Source organism: Benincasa hispida, chromosome 12, assembly GCF_027475165.1.
Source record: "Benincasa hispida cultivar pf3 chromosome 12, pf3_genome.v1.1, whole genome shotgun sequence".
In the NCBI taxonomy this organism is placed as follows: Eukaryota; Viridiplantae; Streptophyta; class Magnoliopsida; order Cucurbitales; family Cucurbitaceae; genus Benincasa; species Benincasa hispida.
This window is the reverse complement of record NC_143489.1, coordinates 5,504,592-5,521,105: the sequence shown is the minus strand read 5'-3', so window position 1 is coordinate 5,521,105 and position 16,514 is coordinate 5,504,592. Positions and strand designations below refer to the sequence as shown.

At 33.9% G+C, this 16,514-nt stretch overlaps 2 protein-coding genes across 2 annotated transcripts; both read right to left on the bottom strand.

The window, feature by feature from the left end:
* Positions 1-242: 242 nt before the first annotated feature.
* LOC150031717 (uncharacterized) lies at positions 243-961 on the bottom strand. Its single transcript, XM_090308255.1, has 2 exons — positions 757-961; positions 243-544 (listed from the first exon to the last, which is right to left on the bottom strand). The coding sequence occupies exons 1-2, from the start codon at positions 959-961 to the stop codon at positions 243-245; spliced, it is 507 nt and encodes a 168-aa protein (XP_090164381.1).
* A 5,111-nt stretch (positions 962-6,072) lies between these two features.
* On the bottom strand, positions 6,073-12,263 carry LOC120067379 (endoglucanase-like). The gene is given in 9 exon segments (XM_039018950.1): positions 6,073-6,411; positions 6,984-7,150; positions 7,426-7,534; positions 8,354-8,506; positions 9,855-9,932; positions 10,046-10,228; positions 11,220-11,432; positions 12,046-12,155; positions 12,158-12,263. Coding segments are annotated over 9 exon segments (1,458 nt in total).
* Between the last annotated feature and the right edge of the window lie 4,251 nt (positions 12,264-16,514).

Here is a 16,514-nt window from a genome sequence, read left to right as displayed (position 1 = left end):
CATTGCAGGTGCTGCCTCCTAAGTTACTTCACTTTCGGGCAAACCCTTCCATTTTACTAACCATTATTGCACTGTTGTTTCACCATTCCATCTTACTCCCAGTACCACCTTCGGACTAACTTGAAGTTCAAACTCCTCGGTTAAAATGGGGGGAATGTGTTGGACTTGCTGAGTTTGGCCTAACTTTTTTTTGAGTTGTGAAACATGGAACACGTTATGTATGGCTGCCTCGATTGGTAAGTTCAGAGGTAGGCCACTTCTCCAATCCTCTCCGCTACTGTGAAGGGTCCGTAAAACTTGGGAGATAACTTCTCATTTCTTCTTTTGGCTAGAGTCCGCTGTCTGTATGGCTTTAATTTGAGGAATACCTCATCCCCTATCTCGAACTTTAGTTCTCGACGATGCAAATCAGCTTGCTTCTTCATTCGATTCTGAGCAAGTTTTCCTTGAGAGCATTCAGAGCTAAATCTCTGTCTTTCAACGCTGTCATTAGTGGATTTTCGATCTCCATAGTGTACTATAGGGGGAGGAGGGCGACCAAAAACTGCTTGGAAAAGGGTGGTGATAGATTGATGAAATGTAGTGTTGTACTATAATTCTGCCCATGCTAACCATTTGTTCCAGCGAGTAGGTTGTTCATTGTAAGTTTTCAAGCAACGGTTGACTCTCTCAGTTTGTCCGTCGGTTTGTGGATGGAATGTCATGCTCCTTTAAGTTTCATTCTTAAGGATGTGAACATCTCCCTCCAGAAATTACTTAGAGAAATCTCGTCCCTATCTGTCGTGATCGATTTAGGAACGCCATGGAGTTTCACTACCTCCTGTATGAAGAGATCCGCCACTTGCTTCGCTGTAAAGGGATGTGTTAAGGGTACAAAGTGGCCATACTTGCTTAGTCGGTCTACTACTACAAGAATAGAATCGAAACCTCCAGCCCTCAGTAGCCCCTCTATGAAATCCATGGTCCATTCTTCCAATGACAGCTCGGGAATTGGTAGCGGTTGTAATAACCCAGCCGACGATAAAGACTCTGTTTTGTTCCGCTAGCAGATCTCGCACCCCTCCACATATCTCTGAATATCAGACTTCATCCCTGGCCAATGTAGCCCCCCATTCATTTGCTTATATGTCCTCAGAAAACCCGAGTGGCCTCCCAACACTGAATCATGGAAGGTATGTAATAGTGATAAAATCAAGGATGAAAAGCATGGAAGCACCAGCCTTCCTTTGTACAACAATCTTTGATTCTTCCACTGATAATGTGGTTTCCCTTAAGTATAGCTATGATCTTTTGGAGTTCTTCGTCAGCTTCCACTTCCTTAAGGATCAGATCTACATCCACTACTGCAGAGGACATTAAGCTCTATATTTCAGGAACATCTTGCACCCTTGAAAGAGCATCTACCGCCTTATTCGCAAGCCCAGGTTGGTATAGGATTTCAAAATTGTACCCTAGCAACTTGGCTAGCTAGCGGTGAAACTGAGGCTGGACCTCCTTTTGTTCAATGAGGAACTTCAATGCCTTCTGATCAGATATGACTGTGAACCTCCCCTCAAGTAAATAATGTCTCCATTTCTGGACTGCCAACACCACGACCATTAATTCCCTTTCATAAACTGACTTGGCCTGCACCCTTGAAGAGAGTTTTTGGCTGAAGTAAGCTATTGGTCTATCCCCTTAAGTAAACACTGCTCCTAATCTCATGCCTGATGCATCAGTCTCGATGATGAACGGTTTGTTGAATTCAGGTAAGGCTAGCACTGAGTAGGATATCATCTGCCTCTTTAAGTTCTCGAAGGCTTTGGTGGCTTCCTCATTCCATTTAAACCCGTTCTTTTGAAGTAATTTGGTGAGTGGGGCAGCTCGGGTACTATAATACCCCTTCACGAACCTGCGGTAGTATCCTGTGAGTCCTAGAAACCCACGCAATTCGATTGTATTCTTTGGTTGTGGCCAGTTGACCATAGCCTTTATCTTATCACCATTAACCTCTACCCCTTGTGAAGAGATCAAATACCCCAAGTAATGAATTCGTTCTTGACAACAGTTGATGATCCCTTAGTACATTGAACACCACCCCCAAATTTGTTTCATGTGTAGATACATCAAGGCTATAAACCAAAATATCATAAAAATAAAACAAGGATAAATCGACGTAAAAATGGTCTAAAAACCTGGTTCATAAGAGATTGAAACGTGGCTGAAGCGTCATGACAAGAAATTCATAGTGTCCCTCGTGTGTGCAAAAGGCAGTTTTTTCGATGTCCCATTCTTTCATTCTGATTTGATGGTAACCAGACTTTAAGTCCAACTTGGAAAATACCGTTGCACCGTGTAACTCATCCAATAGTTCTTCTATCACGGGTATAGGAAACTTATCAGCTACCGTGGCCTGATTCAATTTCCTCTAATCAACACAAAAACGCCACTCTCCATCCTTCTTTTTTACCAAGAGTACAAGGCTTGGGTAGGGACTTCTGCTAGGTCGTATAAAACCAGCCTACAACATTTCTTGTACTAACCTCTCTATTTCTTCCTTTTATGCGTGATCGTATTTGTAAGGTCTCACATTGATGGGATTAGTCCCTTCTTTGATGAGGATGTGATGGTTTATTGATCTTTGTAGAGGCAGGGTTGATGGCAGTTTGAATATGTCCTAGTTCTGTTCCAGAAGCACTCGAATCATTAAGGGTAGTTGTGTAGAATCAGTTTCTTCTTGCACTCTAGTCTCTGCCTCCTGCTCAATCTCTAACTGCTTGAAGTCTATTAAAAACCCCAAGTCATCTTCTTCCCATTGCTTACTCAACATCTTGAATGACACTTTTGCCTTTGTTAATGAGGGATCCCCTTGCAATGTTATATGGGAGCCTTCGGCCCAAAAATCCATGGTTAGGGACGACCAATGAATACCCATGAAGCCCGTAGTGCAAAGCCATGGAATTCCTAAAACTACATTCATACGACCTAACTCTATTGCCAAAAAATATTCCTTCACCTTCAACCCGGGTAGGCTGAGTTCTACCCTTTTACAGATTCCTTTTCCTTCAATTTCACTGTCATTCCCAATCACTACTCCAAATCTCGTGCGTTTTTCTGTAGGGATGTTCAGCTCTCTGACCGTGTCCTAGTGAATGAAATTGTGTGTCGCCCTTGAATCGATGAGGACGAGCACCTCCTTCCCTCTAATTACTCCCTTCAACTTCATGGTACCTTTTGCTGAGAAGCCTAGCAACGAATTCAGTGCCAATTCTGCCTTTTCTCCCACTTTTGCGTTATTCAGCTTCAACTTTTCTTCCTCCTCCTCGCTTACTTCTTCCCCCGGATCCTCATCTTCGTTAGCTATGAACAACATTAGTTGGCGATTTTCTCTGACTTTGCATCTATGACCAGACGAGTATTTCTTACTACATCTGAAACATAAACCTTTGTCGAGCCAATCTCTGAACTCAGTATCGGACAACCTTTTCACGGGTGCTTCTCTCTTCGCAGAAAGAGTCTTGACAGGTATCGCAACCTGTTTCATCGATGGTATCTCGTTTCCCTTAGTTTGGGCCTTCTCGGCAAGTTCTCTCCTTCCCTGATGGGCCTCACGACTGCAAAGCCCACTAACTCCCAAATCCTTGAGAGCGATTTTTAAAGCCAAGTTCCTATTGTTTACCAGCTAAGCCTCTCTCATACAATCGTCTAGTGTTTTAGGGTTGCAGTTGATAATTTCGGCTTGCACGGTTGGCTCCAGCCCATTCATGAAGGTCTTGCAATACTTCTTCAGACAACTCCAGCAATGGTGCGGAATAGGTTACGAACTTCTTAACATAGTCCAAATATATTCCCTCTTGTTTGATTTTGAGCAATCGAGCGCATAGGCTTCCTTCCCCCACATTCCAATAATGATCGAACAACCTCCTTTTTAATTCTTCCCAGGTTGTTATCGCCCTGCGGTTGTTACTCCAGCGAAACCAATTCACCTCATCAAGAGCAAAGCTGATAATGGCCACCTCACATCAGTCAATTCGTGGATTTCAAAATAATGTTCTGCTCGGTATACCTAGGACTTGGGATTTTCACCTGTGAACATAGGCATTTCAAGGCGTTTGTACTTACCTTTGTCTGCTCCGATTGTAACTCCCGCGTGGGACGGCTCTGCCTCATCCGCCTTACCCTTCTCCTTGGTCACACTACCTTCAGTGAGCATTGATTCCTCCTTCTTCCTGGCTGTGTTGCTCTCCCGCACTTCATCGGCTATTCTTTCAAGATTTTTGCATAATCCACTTATCAGTTCTCGTAAGCCGGCCATCTCCTTCTCTGTCGACTCTAGTCTTTCTTCAATTTGTTTTTGAGCCATGCCTCGCATCTTCCCCAGGATTGTGGCTCTAATACCACGTTGTTAAGAACCTAGAGTTTTTCCTAAGCTATTTCTGCAAATATTTCCCTCCAATAGAAACAAAGAAAAGAATTACACCAATAAGAAAAAGAGATTCTCAGAACAAAACTCACTACCAGTTGAAATGTAGCAGTGTTTTTATTCAATATGGAATATATTTGAAAACAGAGTAACATGTAAAGCAGTCTTGAATAAGAAGAAGAAAGAAACAAAATGGAAAAACGATGGTAGTAACTCTGCAGCCATTCAAGAGAGCTCGGAAGCGCCTCCTCTAGGAAACTTTTCCTTATTTTCTTACCTGCCTCCTGATTTTCCATTTCCTTTCCTTTTAATCTCAAGCTGAGGGGTCCCACCTTAACCGTTGTCAATCCTCAGTGTCTCTTCTGCCCTCTCATTTGTCGATTCAGCCTCATTTCTAACCGTATCCCCTCCATCTTTTCCTATTTTACCCTTCCTCTTATATGTATAAACGATTGGGGGCTTTACAGTATGTTAAGGATCTTACGTTAGAACAATCTTGAAGTTCATATATCACACCGTTTTATCTCCTAGTTGGAAAGTGATAATTTTGAGGAAATTCAAGTCAGAGATGAGGATAATGAAATGGATATCATACCTCTTGAGGAATGAGGATATGGGCATAGTAGAGTTCTTGATCAGAAATCTTTTGGAGGAATTGGATAAACCCCCACTCCATTCAACTTGATGAAGCTTTTGCATCAAGTCATTACCCTTAAGCACATTTTTCTCTTCTTAAAATAGAAAAACGTATAAAGTATAAAATAATATAAATATTATATACAAATATTGGATGCCTATGTTTAATGTTCGGAAGAAACAAGTGTTATTCGTCTATTACCTCATGTATTGTCCATATGTCACATCCTAGTATCCATATAATTTCACCTCCTACTTGTCAAATTGTCTATAAATAGTCACATTCAGTGGATCTGAAAAAGAGCATCCGTAGTTGAGAATTAAAGAAGGGATTTTCATATTTTTCCTATTTTCTATAATTTTTTTATTTCAATTTTAGTTATTTATAATTTTAATTATCTATTTTATTTATTTATTATTATATTCTATTTCATTGGTATTCATGTTTATTTGGTGCCTTATTTTGCTCCTAAAATTTATAATATAAAGGAGTTTTTTTAAGTTGAGTAATGGTTCCAGTGAGAATCAAACAATAACCTTTGAGATATAATCATGAACGAGAAGTTGCGGTGAGACTTTTCTTGTATTAAATTTTTGGGGGAAGGGGTTGCTTAATAGGGTTTGATTTTTATCATTAAGCATTTTAGAAGAAATTGTATTATTTACTATTTTCATCCGTGATTTTGTGCAATGTGTCCTCTTAAATATGGAAATATAACTTTTTAGAAAAACATTTTCTTATATCTCATGAATAATTTTGAATTTTTTTACAAACCAATCAATCGCCATAACATAATTTATATTCACAACTAATTTGACAATAATATTTTTCAATCTTGGGACTATGCCACACAATAAATCTTTATTTCATAATGTTATTAATACATGACAAGTCTATAACATAACAACCACATGACAACATTCCACAATAAAATTTAAGGTCTTTGTGCCATATACACAATCAAATACAAATATTCAAATATATCTTACAAAGTCAATGCTTGCTAATCTTTAAAATATTAGGATCCAATGTGTTAGTAATCTCTTTTTCCTGATGCAACTAAGGCAGCCACTGAATCAATAAAAGTAGCATTCATATAAGTTGTAGGCTTAGAATAAGAGTAGTCCGACCTCATATCAGTGAATTGATCGTTTGAATTAGGACCTCCTACTATGGCACCGATGTGTATGTTCGGATTTGGATTATTTGAATAAAAATAGTTCGAGTAACCGTCATTACAACCAACTTTTGTAGAGTGCACTTTTATTGAAGGGATGGATGAGGCTCTATGATGCAATTGTAAGGGATAGTTGTTGCCAAATCCTACCATGTATGACATTTTCAAGGGATTTTTCCCCAATATGTAATCCACCTACATTGAAGATAAAATTGACTTAGCTTTTGAGTGTCCTTTCTTGAACATCATAATTTCAAAATGTGTTTATGTACTCAAACTTAGAATATCTTAAGAAATTAGATACTAATAATATTTTAACGGGTTGAAAAGTTGATATTTAACTTCATGATGTTAGGGCGTCAGACAAATTTAAACATTTAATTGACTCTTTCAAACACAAGTAAATATTAGTCAAAATCACTATTCTCACATTCGTCATTCAGTGGTTAACTAGGTCATGCTAATTTTTTTTTTATACGCGTGAGTGTCCGAGCCAGCTTACGTGTACCTTGACTAATCTCATGGGACAACTCGTTCGATCCTACAACATTTGGGTGTCAAAAAAACTCGTAGATATATTAAATTCTAGGTAGTTGGCCACCATAGATTGAATCCATGATCTCTTAGTCCATCATCAAAATGATGTTCCTTTTTTATCACTAGATCGTGCTAAATTAATCACATCATACTATACACATTACAATATTGTCATAATTCTTTTAGCAATTATTGAAAAAGCATCATATGAGAATCTCCATATAACTTACCTGTGATTTGGCAAAGGTTTTGATTTGAGAAGAGGAGAAATATTTGGATCCACAATGAACTCCATCAACATGAGCTTGGTTTAAAATTCTAGAATACATGAAAAGCACCATGGAAGAGCTCGATGCATACTGCAAATTACTATTATCTCTTAGGAAAAGAAGCCCACCTACAAATAAGAAACCTTTCATTTATTGGTCATTTTCCACAAAGTTTATGTAGCATCCAGAGTAGTAAGTTATAGTTTGTTTGACAGTACTTTTGAAATGGCTAAAATTATTATTATTTTTTTTTTTTAAATCGCTTTTGAAATACCTTTCAATCACTTAAAATCAATTTTCAATTTTTCGCTTTTAACGTTTTCGAAGTGATTTTAAAAATTATAAAAGTGACCATATACATGTCATCAAAGGAAACTCTCAATTCTTTTGAATGGAGTGGTACCTGGCGTCATTGGAATCTGAGAAGAGTCGCCACCGGGCATCATCGTGCAGGTGAAAGATTCTGCATCGTTATTAAACTTGCTCAAATTTTTCTTTCCTTTATAGAATTCCTGTTGAGTTGAAGCCTTCAGGATAAAAGTGATCATCTAATTTATATATAGTTAAGAAAATGAATTTTGCATTTTTAACCTCAAATTGACCTCTATATTTTCTAAAATTTGGGCTATATCCTTTTAAAATCCCGAATTAATATTTGTATAAATTAAATACTAAAATTTTAAATTAATTTAAATTCTCAATTAAAATTTTCATTTTCAAATCACTAAGGCATAATTTCTTCGTATACAAGATTTTTTAAAATATATGGATACGTATTGGAGAGAAACACTAAAATCATGATTTTATTAACTTAGGTCTCTTTTGGTAACCATTTTGTTTTTTGTTTTAGTTTTTAAAAATTAAGCCTATAAACACTATTTCTACCTCCAAATTTTTTACTTTCTTATCTACTTTTTACCAATTGTTTAACAAACCAAGCTAAATTTTGAAAATTGAAAAAAAGTAGTTTTAGTTTTTAAAATTTGGCCAAGAATTAAATTATTGTACTTACGAAAGATGCACATCAATGTAAGAAATTGAGAGAAAATATGCTTAATTTTCAAAAATCAAAAACAAAAAATAAAATAGTTACAAAATGGGGTCTATTTTTTTTAGTTTAAAAATTTTGCCTTAGTTTTTTAAACTATTGGTAAAAAGTAGATAACAAATGAAGAAAATTGAAAGGTGGAAGTAATGTCTATTTACTTAATTTTGAAATACAAAAATTAAAAATCAAATGATTATCAAACGGAGTCTTAAGTGTATCATTTGATTTATTCTCAAATTTTTTTTATTAGAGTTTTTTTAAATAAAATTATTTAATTACACACCTTTGCTAATAGTATCTGAGCTCCAACAAATTTATTGTCCCAACTAAACTCGGGTGTGGGTTGACTCCACCCTTGGTTGGTTAAAACATAGCTCAAGTATTTGCTATTTCCACTTGCTTTGTATAACCAAGTCGCTGCCCACAACAACCCATCCTAAACAATAAAAGAAAAATGAACAAAGGGATCAAGGATAGTACTATGTTGTTTATTTATTCCTTAAAACTTTACAAATATTGTATGATGTCTTAGATTTTTAATCATGTTTATCTTCAATCTGTTCAAAACATAGACGAATCGTATACGAATATCATTATTTGACGTGACATGAAAACATATATCTAATAAAAAAAAATATATTATTACATTCGTATTTAAATTTTGGATAAATTATAAAAACCACTCCTAGAATAAGGAGGTAGTTGCATTTATATCCTTATATTTTCAGTTTAAAAAAGCATGCTCTTAAACTTATATGAGTATTAAAATTTGGTCAGATTAGACATTAAAATTTACATAATTGTATGAATTGTAACATTTTTATATGTTTGACGGTTCAATTTTTATCATTTGTGGGTCCAATTTCAATAATTATTGTAATTTTGGGTTCAATTTAGGGACTCAACTTTTACAATAGAAAGTTTGATGGTATAATTACAACTACCACCATATTTGAAATGTGATTTTTGCAATTTGCCTTTAAGTTTTTAATTAATTAAAAGTTACAAACAAAAATATAAGAAAGATTTGTAATGTTGTAAACTACGATTGAATACTAGAGTGTGATGCACAAAGATATAATGCACTCAAGTATTTTTCTTTCATTCTTTTTTAATCTTTTCTTTTCTTTTTTTTGAATCATAGTATTTTTCTTTTGATATAATACATGTTTGACTTTGATTTACATATTATGTAATTTTTTTCCTGATCTATATTTGATAATATATCTTATGTATATGATTTTTTTAGTACAATAAAAGTGAGGATAGGGAAATCGAATCTTTAAAACTCCAATTTGATTATGTCAATTGTTGAGCTAAGCTAATTTTGATATATGATTTATTTTTCTAAAAAAAGGTTAAGTTGAAAAATAATATTTTAGTTATTAATGCTCAAATGTCTAAATTTAATATTTGTAATTTTTAAATAATACTAATAACTTCAATTTAAATTCTAATGCTTTAGAATATACACTTTAAAAGCTTTTTTTTTTATGTGAGATGGGAAGCTTATAGACTTTTTTTTTCTCCTAAATTAACAATAAACTAGCGGCAAAAACTAATTTTAAGATTTATTGAAAATATATAGACTAAACTTGTACATTTAAACATGTTGAAACTAAATTAACAAGTTGGGAGAATACCTTACCAGTAATAATTAACGGTTTTTTTTAATTGAATGAAAAGTTATTGTCCTAAATCTCGATCCCCTTGTACTAAAAAAAAAAATCGACCCCATGAGAAAATCATAGCACAGAAATAATGTTGTCGATTTCACTTATTACTTGGTATCCAGAATAAGAACGGTAGAATGGACAAGCAGAATAAGATCCTCTAAACTGGTTCAGCAAACTAAAAGAGCTGGACATTTAAAAAAAACGACAACGTTTCAATACAAAATTAAAACTAGATTCATATAGCTAGGGTGGCAGTTAAATAAATGAGGTAACAATTAACTGAATTAAATTCTCACAAATTTGGATTGTTGAAGAAGGATTCTTGAATAATTGGCATCCACACGGTTGAACACGATGGAAGCGGCGGCAAGCGCGGCTGCTTCGGTGCCGGGAGAATTAGGCGTTATCTTGTAAACCGTTCGAGGGATGTCCATGTCCTCTGGCCGCTCCCAGCACTTATGATCGCCATTTCCATCCCCTACCTGTGAGTTTTCGTGGAATATTTTAGATCCTTTTGATAATCATTTTATTTTTAACTTTTGTCGTTTGTAAGCCGTACTTTCACTTATACTAATATTATTAAAAAAACCAACCCAAATTTTGCAAACAAAAAAAGAAAAGTAGTTTGTAAACTTTTGTTTTTGTTTTTAAATTTGACTAGGAATTTAAATATGTCCTTAAAATGTGAAAATCATAATTGAAAAATTAGAAAAAAAAATTAATATAAATTATATCATGAAAATGAATATTTAGAAAATTTAAAACATAAACGATAGATATTCATAAAGATTATTGTTGACCTAGGCATAATTTATTTGGTTGGAGGACATATGCCGTCGATCAAAGAAATGAGAGATTGGAGTCTACACTCTCACATGTTGAATATTTTTTAAATCAAGATATTAACAACTCCATTAAAGTGTTTAGGCTAAATTCCTCACTTCAAGTTTGAATTTACGAATGGTTAAAAAAACATGGTAGAGATTTAACTTAAAGGTTATATCATTGACCATGAATATATAACTTTTTGTTTTGTTTAGCATACTATACTTTCAAAGCCGGTAATTACATGATACCAAAATTGACAAAGTGAGAAGGTATTTTTTTCTATATATATATATATATATATATCAGAGAGAACACAACTCAATTGAAACGTATACTGTCGATCAAAAAGTTTAAGAAATGAAATCTTTCCACCTTCCATATTGTACTAAGAAAAATGATGTATCAAAGATTCAAGGTTATGGATGTCTTCGCCAATGCTTTCTTTCTTTCTTTTTTTGGTAATATACCAATAAATGATTCTTTAACTTCTTTATTTTCTACGTAAACAAGTATGAAGTTTTAAAGACAGGCAGGGAAATCTTAAAACCAATACTATATATATAAAAAAGATGAAAATCAGGGATTCATTACTTTAATCAATATAAAATAAAAATAAACAAAAAGGATACAATTAATTATACAAACCTGAGTATAGAGTGTGGTGGGTGAAGCATGAGCCCGCAAAATGAAGTCGGCGCCCCACCGGACGGAGCTCCGGAGGTGTTCCAGCTGCATCACTGATGCTATCTCTTTTTCATATTCCACGGCGGTCCAACTCAACAATGTCACCGTAAACGCCATCGGCCAACCGAACTTCACGTTGTCGCCAGCGTCGTAGTAGCCTCCCACCAAATTCACCTACCAAAAGACCACATTCCAAAACCTTAAAAAAAAAAAAAAAAAAAAAAAAAGACATTTTTACCTATCACAGCTTAAGCTAATGAGCTATGGTTATAGTTTATCTCACATATTGTTAATTATTCAGATATTTAGTTTAGAAAGAAATGACATCATTACACCACATTTGGGACTAGGGTTTGAGCTAAACTTAGGTAGGTTTAACCTTAAGAAGACGAACTTTGTTTGTGAGGGGATCAATAACATCTTATGAAACATACATTAATACCTCAACCTAAACTTCGAGTAACTTGATAGGTTTAAAATTGTTATGAAACATACTTTTAAATTTTGGTTTTAAATGATTATGGGTATAGTTGGGAGTAGGATTTTGAACAAGAAAATGAGTTATTTTGACTATTTCAAAAACCACTCCTAAACATGTCATAGGACTTTTAAAACTCAAATTGTAACATTCTCAAACATGGAATGTGCACTATGCATTATCCGAGTAAAGTTCAAACACAAGACTTCTACTATGATACTCTTATTAAAGAATATTGAGTTCAAAATTTTAATAATTTGTGTATACTCGTACTTAACAACACAAAAAATACTCGCATTTTTCTCAAACATTTTCATAGCTTCCATCGGAGAGTGCAGAGTCACCTCGCCACTTAACTCGCTGCGTCACATGCAACTTTTCTGATCGTTGTCCTTCAAAGAACAAAACGGCTTTGCCAACGCGTCACTATAGTTGAAGGTTTGATCTACAATCCAATTATCGGAGGTGACAAAGACAACGTTGTAGAGAACCCAAATATCCCAAATTACTAGTCGATCTAATTTCATTGGTTTTGGAGATAAGTTTCAATGGAGAAAGAAAGTCGAAAGAGATATAGAAGGAAGAAGAGTATTTATAGAAGATAAGAGATGAGAAATAATGGAGAAAGTGTGGGGAAGGGCATGGCGGGTTGGATGGGAATGATGAAGATATGTTTGAATTTAGAGAGAGTGCATATTTTCAAAGCCATTTCCTTAACGTCATTTAGATACATTTCCAATTTCTATATGCAAAAACCTAATTTTCTATTTGTACTTTGAAAGTTGTTCTATTTCAATCTTCATACTTTAAATTGTCTAAATATATATATATATATAAAAAAAACCTTAAAATTTAGTTTAAGGTCAGTGTTTTTTTTTTTTTTTAAAAAAAAATCACTATTTGTCTTCTTTCTGGAAAATCTTTTCGGAATGGATGCACATTACTTTACCAAGTTTAATAAAAATTAACTTCAATCTATCCATGATAATTAATTTTAAGATTTTATTTGGAAATGCAACTAAATCCTCCACATTTACTGGATAAAGAAAAGATCAAGGATTTATAAAAGTGGACAACCATTTCTAATGATATGAGACATTTTGAGTAAAATCAAGAACAAAAATATGAGGGCTTCTACCTAAAGTAGACAATATCATATCATTGTAAAGATATCTAGAGATCTAATATTATCTCTAACAAGTGATATCAAAGTAGGCCTTGACGTATCCATGTTGATAGAATCTCCGAGTGTCTTAACAAAGAATTGGAGAGCCTCAGAAGATGTAATCATGATGGTATCTATCCATGGTTGAGCTTTCGAACCTGCGTTGTGCTCAAGTGTAATAATTCTGATAGATATGACTATTCTTGATTTAGCTAGATGAGGAAAAGATCATGAATTTTTAAGGGAGGACAACTACCTCCAATATTATTTCAAACGACAAAAATAATATTTTAACTATATATATATATATTAATTGTCTTTCATTTTAAAAGTAAGAATAATAATGCTTCTAAAATAAAACATGTGAGTATATGCAAACTTTTCTCTCTCTTTTTTTTCCTCTTTATTGAGAGAAGCGACATAAATGTAATCCTTAATTATTTAGATTATAATTTTTTTATAATCATTGATTATTCAGATTTTTATATCTTTTTGTCTCTACACTTCTCATTATTTGTCTATTTTAGTTTGTAGTTTCAGTTATTTACTATATTGGTCCATATATACCTTTAGAATCATCCATTTTAAGTCAGGTATTTTTCAAACGTCTGTTTTGTTTTGTACTCGTATAAATTGATTTGGTTCATGTTTACAAAATTTCCAGCACAATGTCCAAACACAATTGAAAACTTTTTTTTATTAAAAAAGAAAAGAAAGGGGAAAAAAAAGAGATAAGAAAAAAAGACATATTTTTATATATAAAAACTAATTACACCTCTTAAACTTAAAAAATTCCCCTTAACTTTAACAGAACATAATAATTTGACTATGTTGCTATTTTACGGTTAATGGTTTAATTAAACAGATGGTGCTATTGCAAATATGTGTATTAATGTGTTAAGCATGAGCACATATTGGAATCACGTAGGTTATTGATGGAGTAGATATTAATATTAAAATATAAGAATCAAAGTAGTAATTAAATTTTTAAAAAACTACTAAAATAGACATATCTGTTAAGTTATTGAGTTGTTTTTATTAGGTTAGAATAAAATTCTTTGAATTAGCAACTTGATTATTTAGATTTCTTTTTCTGGTTTACATCACTCCTTAGATTAGTATTTTTCTATTAGTTTGATTCCTTTATATTGGCTATATAAGCCTAGTTTTACTCTTCAATAAAACATAGAGCATTCATCCAATTTGCTCAGAGTTCTACATTTGTATTATGCACAAATTGGTATCAGAGCTCCCATTATGGTCTAAGAATAAAAACTGCACTGCAGTTTTTTTTTTTTTTTTTTTTAGTGATTTTTTAGTGAGGATGAGTGAGGATAACCATTTTATGCAACCAACTATTCCAGTTTTTTATGGTCACTATGACCATTGGAGCATGCTTATGAAGAACCTACTAAAATCCAAAGGGTATTGACACCTAATTGAAACTGATTACAAAGAATCAAAAAATGGAGAGACATTGTCTAAGATGCAACAAAAGGAATACGAAGATTTGATGTTGAAGGATCTCAAAGCTAAGAATTATCTATTACAAGCTAGAGACATAATCACTCTTGAGAAAATTTTGGAGAAACGCATAGCAAAACAAATATTGGATTCCATAAAGAAAAACTGTGAAGGAAATGCAAAGGTTAAACGCTCAATTCTCCAAGTATTGAAATGTAATTTTGAGATTCTAGAAATGAAATCAAATGAAAGTATCGTAGAATATTTTGCTCGTATTATGAGTGTTGCAAACAAAATGAGGACCAATGGAGAATAGGTAAATGACATTATGGTTGTTGAAAAAATTCTTAGAATTTTAGCTAAGAAATTCAACTAAGTGATAGTCTCAATTGAAGAATCTAAAAATATTGATACACTTTCAATTGATGAACTACAAAGTTCTCTCGTTGTACATGAGCAAATGTTTCATAGAAACAAAGTTTAGGAGCAAGCTTTCAAAGTGACCATTGATGATCAAAATAGAAATGAAGGTCGAGGTTGAGGACGAGGAGGCTATAGAGGTAGAGGCAAAGATCGAGGACGACAACCTTTCAGTAAGGCAATCATTGAGTGTTACAGATGTCATAAGCTTGGTCATTTTCAGAATGAATGCCCAACACTAGAGGAGCCCAACTATGTTGAATTGAATAAAGAAAGAAATGTTGTTGATGTTCTATGTAGATGTGATCATGCTTCACAGAAGGACATATGGTTTCTTGATTCAGGTTGCTCAAATCATATGAGTGGTAATAAAGCTACATTCCATGAGTTAGATAAAGCTTACCGAGATTCAATAAAATTGGGCAATGATACCAAAATGAGTGTACTTGGAAAAGGAAAGGTGAGATTATATAGGAATAATAATTATCATATGGTCACTGATGTTTTTTATGTTCCAGAGCTAAAGAACAGTCTTTTAAGCATTGGACAACTCCAAGAACGAGGTCTTTTTGTTCTAATTCAAGCTGGAAAATGCAATATTTATCACCCAAAAAAGGGTTAATTATTGAATCGGAGATGACAACCAATAGAATGTTCGTTGTAAAGGTGAAATTGCAACTCAACAAGGGGAAGGGTGTTTGCTTCCACACTGCCTCAACAAATCTAACTCATCTTTGGCATTGTCGATATGATCACTTAAGCCAAAAAGGCTTGAGAACACGTTATACTAAAGATATGGTCTGTGGACTTTCACAACTAAGTGTTGAAACTATTACTTGTAGTGGTTGTATGGTTAGAAAGCAACATAGAGACTCAATACCAAAAAGAAGCTCATGGAGAGCAACTCAAAAATTACAGTTGATACATGTAGATATTTGTGGTCCAATATTTCCAATATCAAATAGTAAGAAAAGGTATTTTTATGCTTCATAGATAACTTTGCAAGAAAATTTTGGGTATATTTTTTAACGAAAATCCGGAAGCATTCGACATGTTTAAATAATTTAAGAAATTTGTTGAAAAAGAAATGGCTTGCCCATTGTATGTTTACGAATTGATAAGGGAGGAGAATTTAACTCACGAGATTTTAATGAGTTTTGTAAGCAACATGGTATTAGAAGACAGTTAACCACAATCTACACTTCCTAGCAGAACGACATAACAGAATAGAAAAATCGAATCATGATGAACCTAGTGAGATGCATGTTGTCTGAAAAGAAAATGCCAAAAGTACTTTGGCTTGAAGCAGTTAACTGGGTAGTTTATGTGTTGAATAGAAGTCCAACATTAGCAATAAAATATCTTACACCACAAGAAGCATGTAGCGAAGAAAAACCCACTGTGAAGCATTTCAGAATATTTGGGTGCATTGTCCATGTGCACATACCTGATAAAAAACAAGAGAGAAATTAAGAAACAAAAGCTTTCCTTGTGTCCTTCTAGGCATCAGTGAAGAATCAAAAGCGTATAAAAAGGTTTGTAGTAAGTTGAGACGTTATTTTTGACGAAGAGAAACAATGGGATTGGGATAAAACCCTAATCTAACAAAGTTTGGTGAACCCTGAATGGCAAGATGGTGAGAGCGATGTTGAGGTGATTGAAGACAATGTTCTCGACCATGAAGAAGGTGAAGCCAATACAAACATGGAGAATTGTGATCAATGCCTAT